We start from the raw sequence: 24,942 nt of genomic DNA on the forward strand, positions 1-24,942 counted from the left end.
ATGGGTTTATAAGGTTCGGTTTCATGATATTGGGTTTCAACTCTTGACCAAATTTATTTTTATATTGGTTTATTTCAACGATATGATTTTGACATGTGTTGAAATATACATGACATAAATGTTGATCTTCATAGCGTAATTATGATATAGTGATCGAATGGAAGATATTTTCTCAAATAAATGATGAAAATGATAATGAACTCACAAAAGCTTGAATGATGCTTTTTATGTATATGCAATGTCTCTATTTGTATATAGTTATAAAATAATAATAATAACAATAAAATGAAAGCTTGAATATGATAGATTGGACAAGACAATGAGATAAAATAACATAAAATTCTTGAAAATTTTAACAAGAATCTTAAAAGTTGTAAGAACTTTATACAAAATTGACAAAAAGTTGAAAAGTTTTATCATTGGACAAGATAATGCAATGACCAATATTTTGTTTATAATTTTGACGGTTCAAATCAGTTCAACCAAAATAAATAAAAAATCTTGAAAATTAACGTGATGAAATCAATCTCCACTATAAACTTGGTCAAAACATGTAATTAACCATTCAACTACTCAAACACTCTTGACTATAAAACATGGGTGATAATTCATGAACAAATTATGAGTCTTTTGATAAATTATGCATGCATGCAACACTACAAGTCATTTCCCGGAACAATTATCTCCTTCGTTAAATCTAAGATGATCGTAAATCAAAAACCTAGACATATTGTTATTAGTCATGATCGAGAAAATGTCCTTAGAAAACCTATTGAGGAGATTTTCAACGGTGATTTCAAAATGAGTTGTAGTTATTTAAATGTATTGTTGATATTGTAGTAATGCATGAAAACTATCTCCTTCCTTAACACGAGGATAGAGCAGGCAAACTTGGGTAATATACTTTAGTAGAATTTTTACTAAACTTTGAATAAGCATATCTCATTCATATCAAGTTTAATTAGTTAGATTCTTTTTGCTATGTGTTCTTTGTTGTATTGGCTACAAATCAGGACAACGAATCAACTAATTTATACATAAAGAATATGTAGCATTACCAAATATTAGATTCAATAGTTTCCTAAAATAGTTTCCTAACATAATAATGACTTGAAGGCTAAGCTATGTACAATTGAGTGTATCACCTAACACAAATTAATTGTTTGTCTTGCGCTTTATTGTAACGATCAGCTTTCGTGGTATTGATTAACTAATTCTCATTAATTTATGGTTGGGCCAAGTATAGACAAAAAGGAATTTTGGATTGGACTAAAGCATTTGGTCCAAGGATTTGGCTGCCCATAAGACGTACGTTGGGCGTAGCCTGGGTGTACGCGGGGCGTAGTGGCCTGCACCGGATTCGGGGGATGCGCACACGTACGCGCAGCGTACCAGGAGTACGCGCAGCATACGTGAGCAGATAGAAAACCCTAATTTTTAGGGTTTAAGTCATATAAATACCCCATTATAGCCACACCCTTGGCTTCTTACCAGTCCTCACACCCTCAGAAAACCCTAATTGTGCCCCATACTCCATTGTTGTGTGTGTTTGACCTTTGTGAGCTCATTTTGGTGAAGGAAGCTTTGGAGAAGAAAATGAGAGGTTGGAGGAGAAGCCTTTGAGTGCCTTAAGCTCAAAGATATGGATTAAGCTCATCTTTTGGCATTTATAGAAGGTATAAAGCTCTTAACTTTCTTCCTCAAAGTCTAGATCTATAGTTTGGAAGATTTGGACCTTTTAGGTCCAAATTTTGGATCTTGATCATGCAACTTCGAATTTGAGCTTAGGGTTGCCACTCTTGAAGCTCAATGAGTCCCTTTGGAAGTAAAGTTACAAGCTTTGAGACTCTTATGAAGCCATGCAAGAGATCTAGCCTTTTCTTTGGAAGTTCATTGTCATTTTTAGTGTTGGGCTCATTTGATGGATTGCAAGCCACCAAGTGACCAACTTTATGGGCTAGGACGAAGTATTGGACCCATATCTATAGTATGGACATAGTGTCTTAAGGATTTAAGTCATTTTGGAAGATATGGCTTAACAGGAGCGTACGTTGGGCGTACACGCCAGTACGCGCAGCGTACAAACCATTCAAGTAGTACGCACAGCGTACAAATGGGTACGCTCAGCGTACGCCCAGTCAGTGGGTTCTAAGTTATTGGGCCTTGGTTTGGGCCTACCTTTGGCCATAGCAGAAGTTAGGCCGTATTGGGCCTTCAAAAGTCAGTAAAGGGCCCAATAATTGGTTTGGGCTTGGGAGGAAAGCCCATTTAGAGAGTTGGTCCCAATATAGAAAATTGGGCCATTTGGGGACTTATTGGGCCTTAGTGAGGATGAGAGAGGAGTGGGCCTAGGTCATGGCCCAAATTAAAACAAAAGGGTAAAATAGTCATTTTACCCATAGAAGAGCCATCAGTTTCTGACTAAATATTTATTTGGTCATTATAGTCGCGGAGTAGTGAAGCAGTCGACGGTGTCACCTTTGCACGAGCTATTCTGCGGTCAGTTGAGAGGGGAGTTTTCCTCTAGTAGGAATGGGTCTACGGCCACAATGGCGGCCTGTTTAGATGACAGTAGTTTCGGACTTCGGTCCGATGCCGAGGTTAGCCCGATGCAGTCTACATGTTTCCGGACTTCGGTCCGATGTCGGGGCGATCCCGAGAAGTAGTTATGTATGCTTGATGTCTTTGTGATTCATGCATGTTTATGTGTTATGTGTTATGTGTTCCGGGGAAAGCCCGATGTCGGGGTAAGCCCGATGTATGCTATGCTAGTCCTGTGTAATATGTGATATGTTCCGGACTTCGGTCCGATGTCGGGGCAAGCCCGATGCAATTTATGTGTTTATGTTATGTGTTTATGATATATGATATGTTATGTATGTGGCGGGGTGAGCCCGATGTCGGGGCGAGCCCAATGCGATCGGATGCCGGGGTGAGCCCGATGTCGGACAGGAGTTTGATGTCGGGATTCGTCCCGATGCAATGGGAGTAGTCCCAAAGTTATATTTATCTATGTTATGTTTGTGTATGGTATGTGGTAGTTTGGGGAAACTCACTAAGTTTCGCTTACAATTTCAGTTTTGGTTTCAGGTGTTTCCGGTTGCAAGGGGAAGAGCTCGGGATGATCGCATGGCACACACCACCGTCATTAGCCTGGGATTTTCACTCTTATATTTTAGTACATGTTTTATCTAGTGAATTTTATTATGATGATTGAGATACATGATACATGATTTTCTATTTTTCACTCTGTTTAGATATGGGTTTTATAACAATATAAACAAAAAATTTTGGGTTGTGTTTTATGGATGTTACATTTATTGATTGTCATCGCGAAACATAATCAAATTGGAAATTGTTTTCTCTTCAGCTTGAATGAGAACATATTATCTTCAGACGGAAGAGTGGATAGTTTTCTTTCGATGAATGACGAATAGTTTCCTTTTAGAGAATAGTTCCCTTCTGGAAACATGTTATATTCTAAAGATATAATTACGCTCTCTTTTGGATTAAAAATAAAAGTATATATGATTTATGGTTTATAAGGTTTATGCATTACAGTTTTAGGCATACAGTCATTTGTTATTTTTTATTTTTTATTTATAAAAGAAGTGGATAGACAATTATATAACCCATTTTAGTATTTAACAAATAAGTGTTAAGACCATTTTAAGAACCAAAATGTTTTCGGTTTACCTTTAAGCATGATGGTTAAGCAAAAATAAAAATAAAAAAAAAAAAGAAAGAAAGAAAGAAAAACATGACAAGTTAAAATGTCAATCACTTGAGTCTGAATGTTGTCCTAATTAACACATACCTCAATAACGGATGGTGAGGTTGGTAGAAGTGGGTGTGGTAAGCAGTAAGCACTAAGGTTTGCAACGATGGTTGTGACATACACTGCCCCAAATGAGTGACGTACACCATCCCAAGTGAGTAGCGAGTACCAAGACAAAAAAAATTCGATCATCTCTCCTCTATCGTCTGTTAATCTACATTTCTCCCTCTCATCCAACGTTCCAAACGGCTTGTTTCCTTTTTTATATATAAATACCAATTAACTTTATCATTTAATACTACACTAATACTTTTACTTTCGCTCAAATACACTTAAAATGTTTTCATCCTCTTCGTCTTCATCGGCATTTCAAAGTTGTGATGCAAGTGGTGATTGCTAAAACGTTGAAGACAATGTTCAATATTTTAAGCAATGACGAAGTTGAAAGTTCACGTCTGAAATCACGAAAATATATACAGAGAAATTGTGAAGCAGGCACCAATGATTTAATTATTTATTTTTTGTATTTTTAAGTTTTTATGTTTTTAATTTCTTACTATTTATTTTTTATTTCAATTAATGAAATTTAAGTTTTTATTTAAATTATGTATTTTTAAAAAATTAAAGAAATAAATGTGACATGTGATGGTGACCATTATGGATATGGTATAAGAAATAATAAAATGTTGTAAAAGTGATATGACAGTGAGATGGTGTTGATGTGGCAGACAAAATAAATAGCAACCATGACACCACTTTTTCCAACCTAAACAATAGATATGTTCTCTCGTTAAGTATCATATGCTAAATCGTAATAAAAATAAAATCTCACTCGGCTTGGACTCAAATGGTAAATAATGAAATAATCTGTGAACTTCTCTTTGAATTTTTTTTATCCAAACTCTAACCTAATGGATAGTGATTATCAAAAATATTGTATATTTTATAATTTAATAGTTAATAGGCATCACATCCATCATCTTTTACTCATCATATTATATTAGTTTTCTAATACAATAAAAAATAAATTGTGTATTATATATGTAAAGTACAATTTAAGTTTAAATCTTCTAATATATTGTTCTTGTTTGTCTGTAGAAAAGTTCTAAGATTTCATAACCTTTATTATACAAAATAAATATGTCAAGATGTAACATCTCGAATTTCAGGTGCGTCTCTTAAACCCTTATCTTTTTCCAAGATTGTCAAGTTAAGCCCTTAAGTGATATATTAAGGCAAATGAGTACGTTGGGCGTACTGAATAGTATGCTGCGTGTACTCATGCGCTTAAGTTGGATGCGGACTCGCCTAGGTACGCTGGGCGTAGCAGATCCAGATGCAAACCCTAATTTGTTGCTTGTGCACTATAAAAGGAATGCTAAGGCCTTGTCCTCAACCACCATTTCAAAGAGTGAAACCCTAGGAGAGCATTTCCTTTATCCTAAAGCTTGTGTGTGAGTGTTTTGAGCTAAAAGTGCCTTTATGTGTGTTAGTGAGGAAGAAGGGAGGTGCTTGTGGAGGCTAAGGTTTGGAGTTCAAGCTTGGATCTGAGTTCTTCAAAGGGAGGAACTTCACTTAGAGGTAAAAAGCTCAGAACTTTCCTCTTCATTTTGATTTGGTGTTTTATGGTCCATTTCTAGGGTTTAAGTCCCAAAGGTGGAGACTTTTATGAGCAAAAGGGGCTCCATGGACCTAGATTTGTCCCATTTAAGTGTTATGTGTGCTGCTGATCCATAAAAATCTCAGCTTGGTCGTCGTTATGAAGTCATGTTTGATTTATAGGCTTTAAAGTGTTGGAAGTGGAATGATTTGGGTGTTGGTGACTCTCATAGCCATGCAAAGGCTTAAAGTCACCAACTTTATGGATTAAGATGCTTAGGGGTAGTAAGATCTAGGAGTTGGACGGGTGTCTTAACCGTTTAAGACCCCAAAAGCAAAGAAGCATGAAACTGGGATTTACGCGGGGGCGTAATCCCAGTACGCGCAACGTAGGGGGTTGCGTTCCCCGATTCTGTGAGGTTGCCAGGTACGCCCAGCGTACAGGTTTGGTACGCGCAGCGTAACCCGGAGAGTTGACTTTTGTTGACTTTTAGGGTTTGGTCAATGTTTGGGTCTTTGAGCCATGAGAGGGTTAAAATGGTCTTTTACCCTTCTGAGAGTGTTAAGAGAGGGATTTACTCTAGCCTTGAGTAACATCCCAAATTCAAGCCCAAAAATTTCATTTTTTTGATTAATTAATTCATCAAACATTCATTGGAAAGTATTGTATAAACATGACATCTCAAAACCAAGTATCATATTCGAACCCACAACCATGAACAAACGTCATATCAGAGTACAATCCCAGAAAACACCATGCGGAAAAATCATATGTGTGTGATGCCATGCTACGCCGCCGGCTCTTTCCCCTTAGACGAAGAGGTACCTGAAACCAAAAACTGAAACCGTAAGCACAAAGCTTAGTGATTTCCCCCATCATACCACATACCATACAACACCATCGGTATCTTTCAACCGGTAATCGTCATCGGTATCTTTCAACCGGTAATCGTCATCGGTATCTTTCAACCGGTAATCGTCATCGGTATCTTTCAACCGGTAACTGGGGACTATTACACCCCCTACCACTAGCATACAATAGCAGATATAAGCACACATTCAGACACATCCGAGTACTGACCTACCCCTTGGTCCTACGGACCACTATCAGGGAATCTATCCCCATCATGCAACATATCATACAAATATAACACATAACCAAACGCATACCAGCCCAAGATAAATTATCACAAATACAATTATCTTCTAAATACTCCTCAATGGTGGGCCGGCATTGTGGCCTTAGACCCACCCCTACTGGAAGGTAACTCACCTCGTAGCTGCTGAACTGTGCGGGAATCCTCTGACTGCTGCCACTGTTGCTTTGGATATCCTCCGGCTAAAATTCCCACAAAACACTTAGTCAGAAACTAACATCTACCCTTAGGGTAAAATGACAATTTTACCCCTTTACCAAGTCAAAGTCAAAGTCAACTTCCAGTTGACCTGACTCGCCGAGTTGACTCGTCAACTCGCCGAGTCCCTATCCTTCCATTAGACCTCATAACTGTCTCTACTCGTCGAGTTAGGCGATGACTCGACGAGTTTTCCTTCCAAAAGAACACTGACTTAATCCTCATCCGACTCGCCGAGTTGTATGAACAACTCGTCGAGTTCATCATCAACTGATACTCGTGTCCTGCCCTGACTCGCCGAGTTGTATGAACAACTCGTCAAGTTACTCTTCATCCTATGAACACGTTCTGTCCTCGACTCGCCGAGTTCCATGAAGATTGCCTTGGACTCGCCGAGTTCGTTCATGCACTCGCTGAGTACCATGAATTCCCGGAACACTTTGCTTAGTCCAGAACATTGGGTCACTCCCTGGGACTCCCTAAAACCCTTCCACACTCAACTGGTCCTTACGACCCTCACTGATATGGGACCAAAACCCTTGGACTCATCGAGTCCAGGAATGGACTCGCCGAGTCTAACACATTCCTTACTAAGAACTTTGATTTCTGATGTACAACACTTAACCAAATGATAGATCTAGGCCCCTAAACTCGATCTAGCACGTCAAGTTACAAACTTTACGTGCATGCATGGGACATTAGAGCTTAAAAGGCTCTAGAATGGTTGTTTTGTTGCATGGGGCCTTCCTTGGTGCAAAAAGCAACCTATATCTGACTTGTGGCTCATAAAATGACATACTACAGAAGCCCAAACCCCCAACCATGTTTGCAAACATGGTTGGCCACCAAAAATGGCTTATAAAAGCCCTAAATCACCCCAAAGAGGGATCTAACAAAAGAATGAGCAAGGTTCAGACTTTATACCTTCCAAAGACTGCAAATGATGAACCAAACTCGAATCATTCAGTCCCCTCTTGATCCTTCTATGCTCTTCCTTCTTCCTTGAGACCAAAACTCACAAGAGTCACTCAAAAAGCCTTAGATCTTCACAAAAACGGCTAGGGTTTGCTATGAGGAGTGTTTGGGAGCATAAAGGGAAAAGGAGGCTGCATAAGGTCGTTTAAATAGGGTGAAAACCCCTGGATTAGGGTTTTTGTCCAAACAGTGGCTACTTGCCAAGTCCGGGACTCGACTCGCCGAGTCCGCAACTTAAACCCCGCGCCTCATCCCGCTTCTACTCGGCGAGTCAGTCCTTCGAGTCGCTGAGTCCAAGGCCAAAAATGCAAAAATAAGGAAGATTTAATAACGGAGAGTTGACTTTTGTTGACTTTTAGGTTTTGGTCAATGTTTGGGTCTTTGAGCCATGAGAGGGGTAAAATGGTATTTTACCCTTCCGAGAGTGCTAAGAGAGGGATTTAGTCTAGCCTTGAGAGTTGTATTGATTAGAGTACTTATTCCGTGTGATTAGGCGGAGGCTAAACCAGATTTTTACCGAGTTCGAGATTTACCGAGTTACCCGAGGTGAGTCTTCTCACTATACTATACCTAGAGTGGTAATTAGAGTTATATGACAGAGTATCTTGTATGCTATTTATGTGATTGTGACACACTGCATTATTTCTATGTGATTCATGTCGTGTATATTCCAGAGTTTACAGAGTTAGAACCGCAAGGTTCACAGAGTTAGAACCAGAAGGTTCACAGAGTTAGGACCAGAGGCTTCACAAAGTTATAGCCTCGAGTGGCTAATATGTGTTATATGTGGTATTTTGGGGAACTCACTAAGCCTTTGTGCTTACAATGTTTGTGTTATGTGTTTTCAGGTACCAGTGAGGATCGTGGGAAGGCGCCGACATGATCAGTACACATTATTGGAGTTTCATACATTTGATCTTGGGATGTGATTTTATGGATTTGTTATGTGATACATTGAGAATTGAGAATCTTTATGAATGAAATTACATTTTTTTTAAAATGAAAAATTGTTTCGAAATTTACATTGTTACAAGTTGGTATCAGTGCCTTGGTTTGAGGGATTCGAGTGCACCTTCAGGCGTATCTGAACTCAAACTAAGGATTTGAGAGATTTTCAAAATAAAACCACAAAATTTTCTAAAGGAGTAAAAGGTTTTGAAAAGAGCAGAGCAGAGTAGTGTGTACGATCAGTCAGTGCCCGAACGGTGATTTCCCAAAATACCCTTATATTATGTGTTATGAGATATGATATGATATGTTGTGCATGTTAGAGTAGGCTAGGTATTCTTATTAGGACTAGAGTGGTCTGATTTGTGATGCCTTAGCCTAGGGATTTTGCTGCTAGGAGACGCTCGAGAGTGAGTAGGTAGCAGCGAGGAACTTATGAGAGGTCTGCTAGGGAATAACTTATGCATAATAAGAGTAGAGTACTCGGGATTTGGGATCCTAAGAGGAGGACTTGGGGTAAATACTGATGTAGTGTGGACGGTAGTATTGGGCCCATACTACTGAAGATAGGGACGAGCATAGGCGGGTACCCGCCTCATTTGGCGAGAACCGGAACCGGAACCAGCGGTTCCTAGAAAGTTAGAATCGGAACTGAAACCGCTATAGGAGGTTCTTAAATTTTCGGAACTGCCGGTTCCGGGAGCGGGTAACCTGGTTACATTAACTTTGTTAGTTTTTGTCGATAAAACCACAACTTAGTTCGATCCAAATCGAATAAATTCGGATCAAAGAGGGATAGAATCAGACCAATATATTCTAAACCGGTCTAAGTAACACACACATATTTATATGAAATACTAATATATATATAAACCGGTTTCGGCGGGTACCTAGCGGGCAGCGGTTCCGAAAAAATGAGAATTGGAACCGGAACCGCTTAAGGTTGTTCCATAACTTTAGGAACCGGAACCGGAACCGCTTAAGGCAGTTCCAGTTCCAGAACCGGCAGTTCCGAGACGGTTCCGGTTCCAAAAGCGGGTACCTGCTTCCGATGCTCATCCCCAACTGAAGACACCGGATCAGTGCGCAACTCAAGTAAGAATCCTTAGGGTACCAGGGATCGAGTAGGAATGGGATATCGAATGTGTGCATACTCGAGCGAGTCTCTGATATTTTGTGTTGTATTTCAGAGACATCATGGTTGGGACACGCCACAAACCTGAGACCAACGGAGTGAGTGATGAGGAGCTCCGCCAGATAATCCACGAGGAGTTGGCTGCGGTGATCCGCGCAGAGATACCAGAGATGTTTGGGTCTATTAAGACCACCCTGATTGAGACTTTCGATGAGAAATACGCAACGGTTACTGAGGCTGCAGCTGTTGCTGCTGCTAGACCTTAGGGTGGCGATTCGTTGCTGTTCCGGGAGTTCAGCAACACGAAGCCACCAAAGCTTGATGGAACGCAGGATCCGATTACTGCGATGAGATGGGTTTCTGACATCGAGGGATGCTTTTATACGTGTTCTTGTCTGAAGCATCTGAGAGTTCGGTTCGCGCTGAACCAGCTTCGTCTGGGAGCGAAGGACTGGTGGAAGTTTGTGACAACGCACTATTCTTCTGCAGAGCTTGCCGCGGTGACCCGGGAGAGGTTCACCGCTATGTTTCATGATGAGTACATCCCCCCGGTGGAAAGGTAATGTTTGGCCCACGAGTTCTTGACCCTCAAGCAAGGTACCGAGTCTGTTACAGTGATCACTAGGATGCTCCATGAGAGGGCGATTTTCTGCCCTGAGCACGTGTCTTCCGAGCAGACACGCATGAGTCGGTATTTGAGCATTTTGAGGAGAGACATCCGTGAGTTCATGGAGAACTCATCATACTGGACATTTGTCGAGCTTCAGGCAAATCCCGGAAGAGGGAGATTGAGCTCGAGACTCAGGCCAGGGAGGAGGCAGAGTCTCAGGGGAGGGATCGGCGACCGACATAGTCCCAGCCGGCAGCCAAGCGGGCCAAGCCCGCCTATTCGAGATCAGGGAACCAGAAGGGCCGCATTTGTGGCAAGTGTGACAAGGGTCACGAGGGGATTTGCAGAGCAGGGTCTTGCTACAAGTGTGGCAAGGAGGGGCACATGGCCAAGGATTCCCCCAAGGGGTTTGCAGTCTGTTTTCACTGCAACCAGACCGGACACCGGAAGGCCGAGTGTCCGCAGTTGCGAGGGTCAGTACAGGGAGCATCACAGGGATCTGCCCCTGCTACTGTACGAGCTACCGAGAGTCGGCCGGTGAATGCCGAGGCGCCAAAGGCTCGCGGGAGAGCCTTCCAGTTGACAGCGGAGGAGGTCCGCGCAGCGCCCGATGTTGTGACTGGTATGTATTCTTTCATCTAATTATTTTGAGTTTGAGGTATTTTGCTTATATTATGATATGTGTAGGTACATTTCTTGTGAGTTCTGTACCTGCTTTGGTGTTATTTGACTCGGGTGCGAGTCGGTCTTTTGTGTCGTTAGCCTTTAGTCAGCACATCAGTATCTGTCGGGAGGCGTTGAGTCGGCCTTTACGAGTTTCCATAGCTAACGAGAGAGCGGTGTATGCTACAGATGTGATTCGAGGAGGTACACTCGAGATCTTTGGTGTTGAGTTTCCGATTGATTTGGTCCCGATTGCGATGGGAGATGTCTGTGTCATCGTGGGCATGGACTGGTTGAGCAGGTTTGGAGCGGTTATCGACTGCGAGCGACAACTGGTGACCATACGAGACCCTAGTAGGGGAGTTCTTACGGTTTATGGCGAGGGTACTCGTTCCGGGTTAGCATTTTGTTCGACCGCTAGAGCGAGGCAGAGCCTACAGCAGGGTTGTAGTGGGTTTGTGGCCTATGTGGTGGATACGAGAGTAGATGTAGAGAGGCCAAGGTCGATCGATGAGGTTCCGATAGTGCGTGAGTTCCTGGACGTTTTCCCCGAGGAGTTGCCGGGAGTGCCTCCCGAGAGGCAAGTAGAGTTTTCGTATCAATTTGGTTCTGGGGGCAATGCCTATCGCTAAGGCGCCCTATCGCCTTGCACCACCAGAGATGCAAGAGTTATCCTCACAGCTGTAGGAGCTGCTGGGGAAGGGGTTTATTCGGCCGAGTAGTTCGTCGTGGGGAGCATCGATCCTTTTTGTGAAGAAAAAGGACGGTTCACACCGGATGTGCATAGATTACCGGGAGTTGAACAAGCTAACGGTCAAGAACCATTACCCCTTACCGAGGATCGAAGATTTGTTCGATCAGTTGCAGGGAGCGTCTTGGTTCTCCAAGATTGATCTGAGGTCTGGATATCATCAGATGAGAGTGCGTGATGAGGATATCCAGAAGACAGCGTTCAGGACTCGTTATGAGCATTACGAGTTCGTGGTGATGCCTTTCGGGTTCACCAATGCATCGGCAGCATTCATGGATCTCATGAACAGGGTGTGCAGGCCGATGTTGGATCATTCGGTGATCATGTTCATTGATGATATATTGGTGTATTCGAGATCCAAAGAGCAGCATGAGGAGCATTTGAGGGAGATCCTCGGAGTTCTAAGATCGGAGAGGCTTTACGCCAAATTCTCCAAGTGTGATTTCTGGTTACGGGAGGTCCAGTTCCTAGGACACCTCGTCAACTAGAATGGGATATTGGTCGATCTGGCTGTGACATCCCCATTTTTCACGGCCATAAAAGACTGATTTTCTTTATGCTTTGTAAAGATCAGAGTACTTATTTTCATAAAAATGTTGTGGAACTTGTTCCCAGAAAAACACGATAAATACGTTATCAAAATATTTTCGAAGAAACGTATTTGATTCATTTTAAAATGTTTGGGATGTCATCGTCAATACAAAAACATAAGCATAAATGGAACTTACATTTATTTACACTAGTGATCTACATCTCTTTAATCTCTCAGTGTAATGTGACTTCATATCAACACCTGTGATATAAATAAACTGAGTGGGTCAGGTTGGGAAACCTGGTGAGTACATAGGGTTTTCAACCCACAATAATATAATTATTATGTTCAAATAATCAAACAATCAACCCAATTACCCATCCCCATTATCTTCTTTACTCTTAAGGATCTACCCTAAGAATCAACCATTCCTCATTCATACATTCCTAAGGATCATCCTAAGGAATTGGCACGAAGTCCATCGTTACTGGGGTTTAGGCACTAAGTCTGCATAGTCGCCAGAATTTATACAACATGCACTAAGTCTACATAGTCGCCAGGGTTTTGGCACCAAGTATGCATGATCACGAGGGTTTAGGCATCAAGTCTGCATGATAACCAGGGTTTAGAGTACACCGGGTGAACACAACGTTCACAACACCGACAGGTTGCGAGCCTACTAGTGTTCCACTGGACTGTCTAGAATAGTTTGTGGTTGTCATCCATACTCTGCTGAATGACGGGGCCATCGTTTGGGAAAAGGCTTCTCACATCGTTCACCTCTCACCCTCACCTCGTGGTCTATAACACCTCTCAACTCATCGTCCAACTTATATTCCATCTATTACATCTACCCATGTTTTACCCCAAAATTTGCGTACATATAAAATACATATATCGTTTAAATCATTTAAGACATGTATGAAATCGTTCATCTAGCATAGACAACAAGTATTCAGATAATATGCACACATAGCACGTAATTTATATAAAATACTTCATATCTATTTGTAAGATGAAAGTAACTATGCATTCACCTGATAAGGTGATGACTCGGTACTCGGACAACACTTCGTTACTGTTAAAACAATTTCCCTCGGAGAAAACCTAGTATCATTACCACTAGAGTTTAGTCTAACGTTAAACGTGACTAATTAATAGTCTAAATATTATTACTATTACATAAGCGCTAAGAAACACTCTTATATAACTAATAATAATAGCCCAAATACTCATTATAAGTTCCTAATAATGTTACTATATTAAAACATAAGCTATACTAAAGATAGGGTAGGTATAGCTCACTTACAGCGGGTTTCCTTGGAAATCGGGCTCTGCTGGAGCAGAGTTTATGAGCCGAAGGCTATTCCTTTCGGAGTCGTCAGGCGCTCCGGGGCTTCCGCCTCGTGCTAGGGGGTTCCTTAGGCTTTTTGGGGGGTTTTAGGGCTTAGAGAGAGAGTATAGAGAGAGAAATAAGTGGGGAAAGGTGTGAGAAAAAGAGGCAGCCTCGAGCCTCTATTTATAGACCTCCAGGGGCATCACCACATCGTGGTGGCCCTCACCACGTCGTGGTGTTGCGTAGGCTCCAAGTTTTCACCTGGTGCTCACACGTGGCATCACACATAGGGTGGAAATCAGCCAATTTTCAAAAATTCATAACTTCACATACGAAATTTGTTTTTGACGTTCTTTATATCCACGCGTAGGTAAAAATAAGATCTACAACTCTCATTTAGACTTCGTCGGCTAATTCTCGACCGATCTTAAATTTAACAGTAGGAGGAGATTATACTGTTAAATGTCTGCGTAAAATTCATAACTTCTTCATACGGACTCCGTTTTCGTCTATGTTTTTACCGTTGAGTTCCTATTAATGAGATCTTCAACTCTCATTAAGGCTGCGTTAGCCAAAAACTGCTCGAACTAAAATTCGAGTTTCGGGTTGTACACTGCTAAGCCGAATCTTAGAAAAATCATAACTTCCTCATACGAAGTCAGATTTGGGCGTTCTTTTGTATACTACAACTTTGTTTTAGATCACAAAGGCTAAAAATTCATTCATCGTAAATTCACTATTTACATCTCCCGGTGTTGTGCCGGTTTTGCCGTAAAACTTCGACGGGCCATAACTTCTTTGTTATAACTCGGATTTCGGCGTTCTTTATATGTACGGAACCCTTGATACATATTATACAACTTGGTTAAGATTATTTATTCTAATTAATATTTTGTCGAAAAGTCGTTTTCGACACTTATTGCCTCTAATTTGACTATCCCGGATCTACGGGCGTTACATTGGCCAAGATTGAGGCTGTGATGAGTTGGGAGGTGTTGAGATCCCCTTTAGAGATCAGGAGTTTTTTGGGGTTGGCCGGTTATTATCGGATATTTATCAAGGATTTCTCCAGGATTGTTGTTCCTCTCACCAGGTTGACCCGGAATGGCGTGGCTTTTAGTTAGGGCCCGGAGCAGCATGCCTCATTCGAGACACTTCGCCAAAGATTATGCGAAGCCCCATCGTTTGCTCTTTCGGAGGGGATGGAGGATTTTGTGGTATATTGTGACGCGTCAATATCGGGATTGGGTGCGGTGCTGATGCAGAGAGGGCACGTGATAACATACGCATCGAGGCAGCTGAAGCCTCATGAGACGAGGTATCCTACTCACGATTTGGAGTTGGGGGGATGTGGTGTTTGCCCTCAAGATCTAGCGTCACTATTTGTATGGGGTTCGGAGTACCATATACACCGACCACAAGAGTTTGAAGTATCTGATGGATCAGCCCAACCTGAACATGTGCCAGAGGAGATGGTTGGATGTGGTAAAGGATTATGAGTGCGAGATCCTGTACCACCCGAGAAAGGCTGATGTTGTAGTTGATTCCTTGAGTCGTAGGACGGAGAGTGCCCTGATACGGGATGTTTGTATAAGGTTGACGGTGATGACTCCGGTGTTGGACACCATTCGGGAGGCCCAGTTTGAGGCAATGAGACCGGAGAACCGCAAAAGAGAACGGGTGATCGGGCAAGTATATGAGTTCATTACCGATAGTCGAGGGCTTATAACCTTCCAGGGTCGGATTTGGGTGCCATTTGAGGGTGGGGCACGCACCATTTTGATAGAGGAGGCGCACAGATCGAGGTTTTCGATCCATCCCGGGGACACTAATATGTATTTGGACCTGAAGAGAGACTATTGGTGGCCCTGTATGAAGAGGGATGTGGCATGGTTTGTAGAGAGGTGCTTGACCTGTCGTAGGGTTAAGGTCGAGCACCAGTGACCGCATGGCAAGTTGCAGCCACTTGAGATTCCCCAGTGGAAGTGGGAACATATTTCCATGGATTTTATCACCAAATTGTCGAGGACTGTAAGAGGTGTCGATGCAATTTGGGTGATCATTGACCGGATGACGAAGAGCGCTCATTTTCTTGCTATCAATGAGAGCTCTTATGTGGAGAGGCTGTCAGAGTTGTATGTGAGAGAGGTGGTATCGCGACATGGAGTACCGATCTTGATCGTGTCGGACCGAGATGTTCATTTCACTTCCAGGTTCTGGAAGCAATTCCACGAGGAGTTGGGTACGAGGCTGCATTTTAGTACCGCATACCACCCACAGACGGACGGTCAGAGCGAGCGGACGATTCAGATGCTTGAGGACATGCTTAGGGCATGTGTGTTGGACTTCGGAGGAAGTTGGGACATGTATCTGCCATTGGCTGAGTTTTCTTATAACAACAACCACCATTCGAGTATCGGTATGCCTCCCTTTGAGTTGTTGTATGGGAGGAGGTGTCGGACTCCCATCTGCTGGGGAGAGGACGGGAAGCGAGTGTTGGGTAGCACTGGTTTAGTGCTCCAGACGACAGAGCAGATACAACAAGTCAGACAGAGGTTGTTAAGAGCTCAGTGTCGCCAGAAGAGTTATGCGGATAGGCGACGGTCCGAACTTGAGTTTCAGGTGGCAGACTTCGTACTCCTGAAGGTATCTCCTTAGAAAGGAGTGATCCGATTCAGGAAGAGGGGCAAGCTGGGGCCCCGGTACATTGGTCCGTTCAGGGTGACCGCGAGGGTGGGCAGGGTAGCATATCGTTTGGAGCTACCTGCGGAGTTGATCCAGATTCATTATACCTTCCACGTGTCTCAGCTGAGGAAGTGTATTGCCGACGAGTCGACAGTGGTGTCGTTGGAGGATATTCAGGTGGACGCGGGTCTGAATTATGTTGAGAGACCGATCGCGATCTTGGACCGGAAGATCAAGGTTCTGAGGAACAAGGAGGTGCCTCTGGTTCAGGTCCAGTGGCAACATCGGAGAGGGTCCGAGCTGACTTGGGAGCCAGAGTCAAAGATGCGGGAGCAGCATCCAGAGTTGTTTGTGGCATGAGACTTCGAGGGCAAAGTCTGGTTCTAGTGGGGGAGAATTGTAACATCCCAAATTCCAGGTGCGTCTCTTAAACCTTTTTATTTTTCCAAGATTGTCAAGTTAAGCCCTTAAGTGATATATTAAGGCAAATGAGTACGTTGGGCGTACTGAATAGTATGTTGCGTGTACTCATGCGCTTAAGTTGGATGCGGACTCGCCTAGGTACGCTGGGCGTAGCGGGTCCAGATGCAAACCCTAATTTGTTTCTTATGCACTATAAAAGGAATGCTAAGGCCTTGTCCTCAGCCACCATTTCAAAGAGTGAAACCCTAAGAGAGCATTTCCTTTATCCTAAAGCTTGTGTGTGAGTGTTTTGAGCTAGAAGTGCCTTTATGTGTGTTAGTGAGGAAGAAGGGAGGTGCTTGTGGAGGCTACGGTTTGGAGTTCAAGCTTGGATCTGAGTTCTTCAAAGGGAGGAACTTCACTTAGAGGTAACAAGCTCAGAACTTTCCTCTTCATTTTGGTTTGGTGTTTTATGGTCCATTTCTAGGGTTTATGTCACAAAGGTGGAGACTTTTATGAGCAAAATGGGCTCCATGGACCTAGATCTGTCCCATTTAAGTGTTATGTGTGTTGTTGATCCATAAAAATCTCAGCTTGGTCGTCATTATGAAGTCATGTTTGATTTATGGGCTTTAAAGTGTTGGAAGTGGAATGATTTGGGTGTTGGTCACTCTCATAGCCATGCAAAGGCTTAAAGTCACCAACTTTATGGATTAAGATGCTTAGGGGTAGTAAGATCTGGGAGTTGGACGTGTGTCTTAACCGTTTAAGACCCCAAAAGCAAAGGAGCATGAAACTGGGATTTCCGCGGGGCATAATCCCAGTACGCGCAACGTAGGGGGTCGTGTTCCCCGATTCTGTGAGGTTGCCGGGTACGCCCAGCGTACAGGTTTGGTACGCACAACGTAACCCGGATAGTTGACTTTTGTTGACTTTTAGGGTTTGGTCAATGTTTGGGTCTTTGAGCCATGAGAGGGGTAAAATGGTCTTTTACCCTTCTGAGAGTGCTAAGAGAGGGGTTTAGTCTAGCCTTGAGAGTTGTATTGATTAGAGTACTTATTCCATGTGATTAGGCGGAGGCTAGACCAGATTTTTACCGAGTTCGAGATTTACCGAGTTACCCGAGGTGAGTCTTCTCACTATACTATACCTAGAGTGGTAATTAGAGTTATATGACAGAGTATCTTGTATGCTATTTATGTGATTGTGATACACTACATTATTTCTATGTGATTCATGTCGTGTATGTTCCAGAGTTTATAGAGTTAGAACCGGAAGGTTCATAGAGTTAGGACCAGAGGCTCCACAAAGTTATAGCCTCGAGTGGCTAATATATGTTATATGTGGTATTTTTGGGAACTCACTAAGCTTTTGTGTTTACAGTGTTTGTGTTATGTGTTTCAGGTACCAACGAGGATCGCGGGAAGGCGCCAGCATGATTAGTACACACTATTGGAGTTTCATACATTTGATCTTGGGATGTGATTTTATGGATTTATCATGTGATACGTTAAGAATTGAGAATCTTTATGAATGAAATTACATTTAAAAAAAATAAAAATTGTTTTGAAATTTACGTTGTTACATAAGAGTCGAATATAATGTAACAACCTACATAATAATGTACTATAACACCCAATTTGGACATAATTCCTTTGATTTCTTAGTAATTTACAAAATGTATCTTTTACATTGCTAAGTATTATTGATATACAAATATTACATTAAAAAATCGTCAACACCACCCACAAACAACAACAAACCACTCTAATCCAAAAGGATTCAATACTCTATATGTAACACTCAGATCCAGATTTGCTTCTTTATTTGGGGTTGGGGCCCAATCTTCAGTGTTCATGGGGCTTGGGGCCTTGAGAAAGAAAGGATTTGGCTCTTCTTGGCGTGGGTGTTATGGTTTAAGTGATCCAAGCGTTCGATTATGACTTCAGAGGTCAAGGGTATAGTCGTGATTTGATCATTCGGTCTTTTAAGGATTTTGGGTTTTGTTCAGGAGTTTTAAGGCTTGGGTGTGTTGTTAGAAGCGTAGGGCTTCTTGCCACCTATCCATTGATACAAGGTTCGTTGGAAACGGATCTAAAATGAGGAAGTTAGGGCATTTTGAAGATTTTGGCAGAATTGACCCTTGATGGAAAAAGCTTACATTCCGGTCCCATTCATGCAAGGATAGCATGCACGTGTTGGGCTGAGTACGCCCAATGTAATATTGGAAAGTGAAACACGGGTTTTTGGAGTTGTATGCACAACATACAGATAGTACACCCAACATACGTGCTGGATCCCAAAACCCTAAATCTTAGGGTTGGCTCACTATTTAAACACCTTAACTCTCAGGTGTTAGCCTCTCTTTCATCCTCCATTGTCCTCCAACCCTAATCTCGAACCCTAACCTCATCCAAGAGTGTTGTGAGCCTTTTATATGCATCTTTGGTGGGTTTTAGTGTATATTCAAGAGTGGATGCTTTGTGCAAGGTGGTGAATCAATGGAAGGCTTGTAGATCTCGACTCTTTGCTCCATTTTCGGCTCATTAGAAGTATAAAGCTCTAACCTTGCTCATTTGAAGCTTAGATCTAGCATTATGTGAGTTTTGGTCCCATCATGGTGTCATAGGTGAGACCTAGTTATTTGACAACACTCTGGGAGCTTGGAGTGATAAATATTGCCTATTCTGATGTTTTTAGTTCATAAAAATGTTTGCTTTATGTGTAAGAATGGTCCATGCATATTCTGGTTGGAGTTTATTAAGTCCTTATGGATTAAGAAGGTTATTGGGTCCCATTGAGACATGCAAACTGATAAATTTGGCAACTTTATCAGTTAAGAGCTTATTATGAAGGTTACATGATGTTTTGGGGCTAAGTGCTTAAGGTATTAAGTCACATGTCATTTTTGGGAGAAATCGAGGTTACGCCCAGCGTAACTGATCCTACGCCCCGCGTACTGTGGACTTTAGGAGTACGCTCAGTGTACCAGTGTGTGTACGCCCAACATAAATGGCCTAGTGCCATTTTTGGGCTTGTTTGACATCTTTGGACTTTGGGCCTTGGATTGGGTCTTCGGCTTTGATAGTTGGACTTCTGGACTGATGAATTGTTTTTGGAATTGGACTGGGTTATGGGATTCCTTTGTTGGGCCTTGTGGGCTCAATGGATTTGGGCCTTTGTGGGCCAAATGGGCTTAAGCCTCGTGGTGTCTTTGGGCTTTCTGAGATTTGTTATCAACTAAAGAATTATTGGGCTTTAGGATAAGGCTCATATGGGGTTGGGCCTAATTTGGAAAATTGGGCCATTAGTAAGCTTTTTATGGATCTAGCATTTTTGGGCCTTTTTTATTTTGGGTTTGGACCTCATTTTGGTTCATGATGGGTCAAGGGTAAAATGGTCATTTTACCCTAGCTTCTGTATTCGAAGTGAGTCTCCTCACTGTTCTATGGTTCGAAGGCACTAAAGTTGGTCCATTTATTTCATGTATTGTAGGAAGACCCGGGGGTAACCCTTGGCAGTGGTATGAAAGACCAGGAGGCAGTTCCTGACAAATTGTATGAGAGACCATAGTCTGAACTCTAACAATTGATTAATTAAGTAGAGTAGATTGTATGCTAGTTGTTTGTGTGATGTTTGCATGGAAGATCCGGAGGTGGCTCTTGGCACTTGTCTGTAAGACGCAGGGGTTTGGCCCACGACCTGGCAAGGAAGACCACGAGGCGAATCGTGCATAATGACAAGACTATGGATGCCACATAGCACTTTTATTGATTGGTTGGATATATTTCATATATATATATATATATATATATATATATATATATATATATATATATATATATATATATATATATATCGTTTGATATGTTTGGTATGTGGTATTTGCGGAACTCACTAAGCTTTGATCTTACAGTTTGTGGTTTATGGTTTCAGGTACATCCGGTTCGAAAGGGAAAAGCCTGGCTTGATCGCAGCGCATACACCCGTGTTTTCCGCAATATGTGATCTTTGGGAATGAACTATGATAATTGTTTTATTTTGAAATGCTTTTAAATGTTTGGATAAAGTTACAATGGTGTTTTGATTGTAATAAAAATGAAAATTTTACCCTTAATTTTCGGGATGTTACACTATACTTATCTTGAATCTGTAGCAAAACAAATGTAAAATATGTAAATACAATATAATTACATGATAGGCCTATGGTGCTAGAAATTCCATCACTTTGAGTGTTTAGTTATATAAAATGATGCATGCCATCAATCAAGGTCATTATAAAAATTAGTAGTTAGAGGAAAACAAAAAATTAATGGGTTTAGCGGATGATGGGTTGAAACTGATTGAAATCGAAGCTTTGGTTGCCTAAAAATGATCAAAAAGTATACAGACCATCATATATTTGACCTTTGACCGTTCAAATTGATAAACGCACTGCATATAATGCCTCTTATATGCTTTGGTGTTTCTCTTTGATATTTGAACAATTGGCTTGATTTATGACATCAACAGACTTCAAAGGGTACACCTATAAATTGACGTACACTACCCCTTTGCCAACACCAAAAGCTCCATCAATTTCATCATTTACCAACATAAAAATTATTCCAACAAATTATACAATACATAAAATCATAATAGTTTGGTTCATGTAAATGTAACTTACCAATCATCATTGCCTTGAATCACTTGTGATAACATTCATCTTAACCACATGAATAAGTTTGGTTGCAATTATTAAGATGAGTTTTCACCATTGCCATTGACATTCACTACACAATAAATGCAATGCCGAACAGCCAAATCTGCAAGGTTTGTCCATAAAACATCAAAAAGATTCTTTCATTCGGAGGTTGAGAAAAATAGACTAATTCCAAGTATATGTATGAGTCCATGATAATCACAATACGATCACATAATGTTCCTAAAATAAGATTATAAATGATAGGCATGATTATTTAAATGTGATTAAACTAAATACAATCTAGCTAATGCCTTTCCTTACGTTACACATAAAATTTAAACATTACCCTCATTAGATTCCATGGTTAAAAATCCAATAGGTCAAAATGAGTTAATCATACCCAAGATTTTGTTCTTATGTTGCTAGTCGTCAAATCACTTCCATCATTTACCATCCCACATGGCAAGCTATCAAGTTACGATGGTGACTAGCATATCATGATAATTGAAAATTATAATTTTGAAAAAATATATAATTGTTTCCTTATGGTAGGTTTGCATTTTAAATATAAAATGATTTTCATAATATTATTAACATCGTGTATTTGTTATATACAACAATAAGTATGCTTCTGATAACCTAATGTTAGGGTACCGGAAAAGAGTTTTCCATAAGTGTAACAAACACTCCAGTTTTGTCTGGTAACCTGCAACAAACACAATGAAGAATTATCAGAAGCCATATAATGATCTTTCTACAAAAGACTAAAATAAGATATGCAACAACTCATAGAGATCAATTTGTGTGCATTTACCCTTCATTTGTAGATCCAAATTTGAAAACATGAAATGTAACCCACTAGAGATCCAAATCTGAAGGATCAAAGAAATACACACACATACAGATTTATCGATACAAACAAACATATAGTGGTGATCCGTTTGGGTTTTCTTGCGATACATTTTTTAGAAAGGAGGCAACAATAAATGTGGGTTACATGTTCCTTGCCAAAATCAGATCAAAGAGGTGTCATCCCAACCCTAAATCAAGCCTAGACGGAGTCCCACCTCTAGTAGCAAGTCTGCAACGATGAACAAATTTCATTTGTCCTTCAATTTAGCAAATTGAACAACATCGAACTATCTTTTCTTCAGCCTTTATCATAAATTCACATAAATGTTAGAACTTTGGCTTCAATCTCCTTCAACTGAAGTAAATATGGTGCTAGTCACTTCTTGGTCTGAACATAATTTTTATTTGGACCTAAAAATCACAACCATGTTATACGAAAAAAATCACAACCATGTATTTTATAAACAACAGTAACAAAATATCAATTTAAAACTTTTTCCTTCACTTTGACTGCCTGTATGGTATACTGAACGAAAAGAACATATAGTAACACCTTAGGTTCCCCTGTTATAAAAAAGAAGACATGAGTTTGAGATTTATAGAGAAAAAACAACAATAGAGGTGTCCAAGTCCATCTTCAACGATTTAGCACCCTGAAAATAGTCGATAAAGAAATGCACCATTAAAATACTTACCACATAAGATGTAACGTGTGTAATTTAAACCAGAATAAATGAGACCTGCAAATCATTTTCTTCTTCAAATTTGATCCCAGTGACGGTGAAGTGTAGGGTTTTGGAGAAAAATGTAGTGAGAGAGAGAACAAGAGAGGAGCGATCAAATGCCATTTCACATTTTGAAGGAATCATTATTCGCCAATTTTGAATGTTCTAAACTTCACCCAACCTCTGATCGATTTAGTAAACTTTGATAATTTAATATAAATCGAGATTTCTCTATCTAAATCAGTTACATGAATCGATTAAGAGGAAGATAGAGGGATGAAGAATAGTGCCGAGGAGATGGGAAGAAAAAGTGTAGTAGATTTGTACGCGAGATATGAAAGAAAACATACGTGTGATAGGGGATTGTCTAGGGTTTCAATTTTAGATAGGAAGGAAACGATTGGGGTGATTTGCTATGATTTTGTGGGATCGATTAAAGTTTCCATTTGAATGAAACCGAATTCAAAGGACAGTGTATGGGTGCAATGAATTTGAAGTAGGGGAATGGTATGTGATCACAAACTAAAAGGATAAAAAGAGAGATACCTCTTGCAAGTTTATGTGTGATCGCAAGCAGGATAAGAAGAGAAGCCTAGAAGTGAACCAACCAATAGATGTAGTGCATTGTAGGTTACGAAGGGTCGACATGTGTGATAACACGACATGATTGAGTGGTAGTGGCGGTGGAAGATATATGGGTGGGTTGGGTCAATTGTTGACCGATTCATTTGGGATGACGTGACTTTAAGATTCATAATTTATTTAACGACTAAAGTTGTTGTATATGATGTTTTAAGGGTTGCACCTCTTAAAATCGATCGATGTCTTCATTCTTATGAAGGTTTCAAAGAATTTGAAAGAGGTTTCAATGGCGGCTTGTGATTTCCAGATAATTAGGCTTTAATTTTGGATTGCTAGGTTACACTTCAACTTGATTGTAATTATCTGGCCCCTAATTTACCAATGAACTGGTTGCTGATTACAAATATCTAACAATTTGATTGTAAGTATTTCACCCCATTTTTTAGGAATTTGTTGCGTTATTTAAACCACCCCTACTTGCTCTCTTCACATGGATTTGTGGTTTCTCCTATGAAGGATGTGACAAGAGATATGGAGGTCGTCTCCTTCTATCAGTCTCTGTATCACTTTGTTTAAGTTTGTGTATCTATGTGTGTGTGTGTCTATATATGTATGTGTTTCTATATGTGTATCTGTATCATTGTGTGTAAGTCTATGTATATATGTGTGTATCTTTGTATGTAGATGTTTTCTATCTATGTATGTTTTTTGTATGCGAGTGTTTGTATCTGTGTAGGTGTATATATTTGTCAAAAAAATTTTGGATTTATTTGTAAATCTGGATCTTTGTGTATTTCTGTGACTGTATGTGTCTGGACTTTTGTTTGTATTTGTATATGTGTACATATGTATGTATCTGTGTATTTATTTGTCTAGAAATATGTATTAATGTGTATTTATATGTTATTTTTTCTCTTTCTAACAGCCAGTAAAGAAGAATCATAAACAAAGAAGTATCCTCATAACGATGCAAATGGAAACCGATTTAAGCAAAGGTTAAAAAGCTTAAAGCTTGTCAATTCTTTTATCAATATAGATTTTTTTCATAATGCGCTTTTGATTCACTAATTTTTCTTTAATCGAAGCTCACCACACCACATTTTTCTTGCATTGAGAGCATAATATTTTCATTCATGCTTCCCCATTTGGTTATACAAAAGGTACCAATATTTTCCATAACTTTATCTTATTTTCTTTTTTTAATTATAAGCTGAATATTTTAGTTACTTGTAACATCCTTAAAACATGACCCAAAAATTTCAATTTTTATTTAAGTAAAAACATCATTCCAAAAACATTGTTCATACATCCTAATCAAATAAGTATGTCA

General features: G+C 40.6%; 1 protein-coding gene across 1 annotated transcript; it reads right to left on the reverse strand.

Moving 5' to 3' along the window:
• Window positions 1–9,471: 9,471 nt before the first annotated feature.
• Window positions 9,472–23,717, reverse strand: LOC111883046 (uncharacterized). The gene is made up of 5 exons (XM_052771298.1): window positions 23,046–23,717; window positions 22,268–22,958; window positions 22,108–22,159; window positions 21,436–21,574; window positions 9,472–12,607 (listed from the first exon to the last, which is right to left on the reverse strand). Exon 5 carries the CDS (start codon window positions 10,423–10,425, stop codon window positions 9,472–9,474), a length of 954 nt encoding a protein of 317 aa, XP_052627258.1. The 5' UTR covers window positions 10,426–12,607; window positions 21,436–21,574; window positions 22,108–22,159; window positions 22,268–22,958; window positions 23,046–23,717.
• Between the last annotated feature and the right edge of the window lie 1,225 nt (window positions 23,718–24,942).

The sequence above is a fragment of the Lactuca sativa genome, chromosome 4 (assembly GCF_002870075.4).
Source record: "Lactuca sativa cultivar Salinas chromosome 4, Lsat_Salinas_v11, whole genome shotgun sequence".
NCBI classification, from domain to species: domain Eukaryota; kingdom Viridiplantae; phylum Streptophyta; class Magnoliopsida; order Asterales; family Asteraceae; genus Lactuca; species Lactuca sativa.

Bases quoted from the DNA above. Each gene is read 5' to 3' on its own strand.
- LOC111883046 (XM_052771298.1), bottom strand. From the start codon at position 10,425: ATGGAGCATCCTAGTGATCACTGTAACAGACTCGGTACCTTGCTTGAG.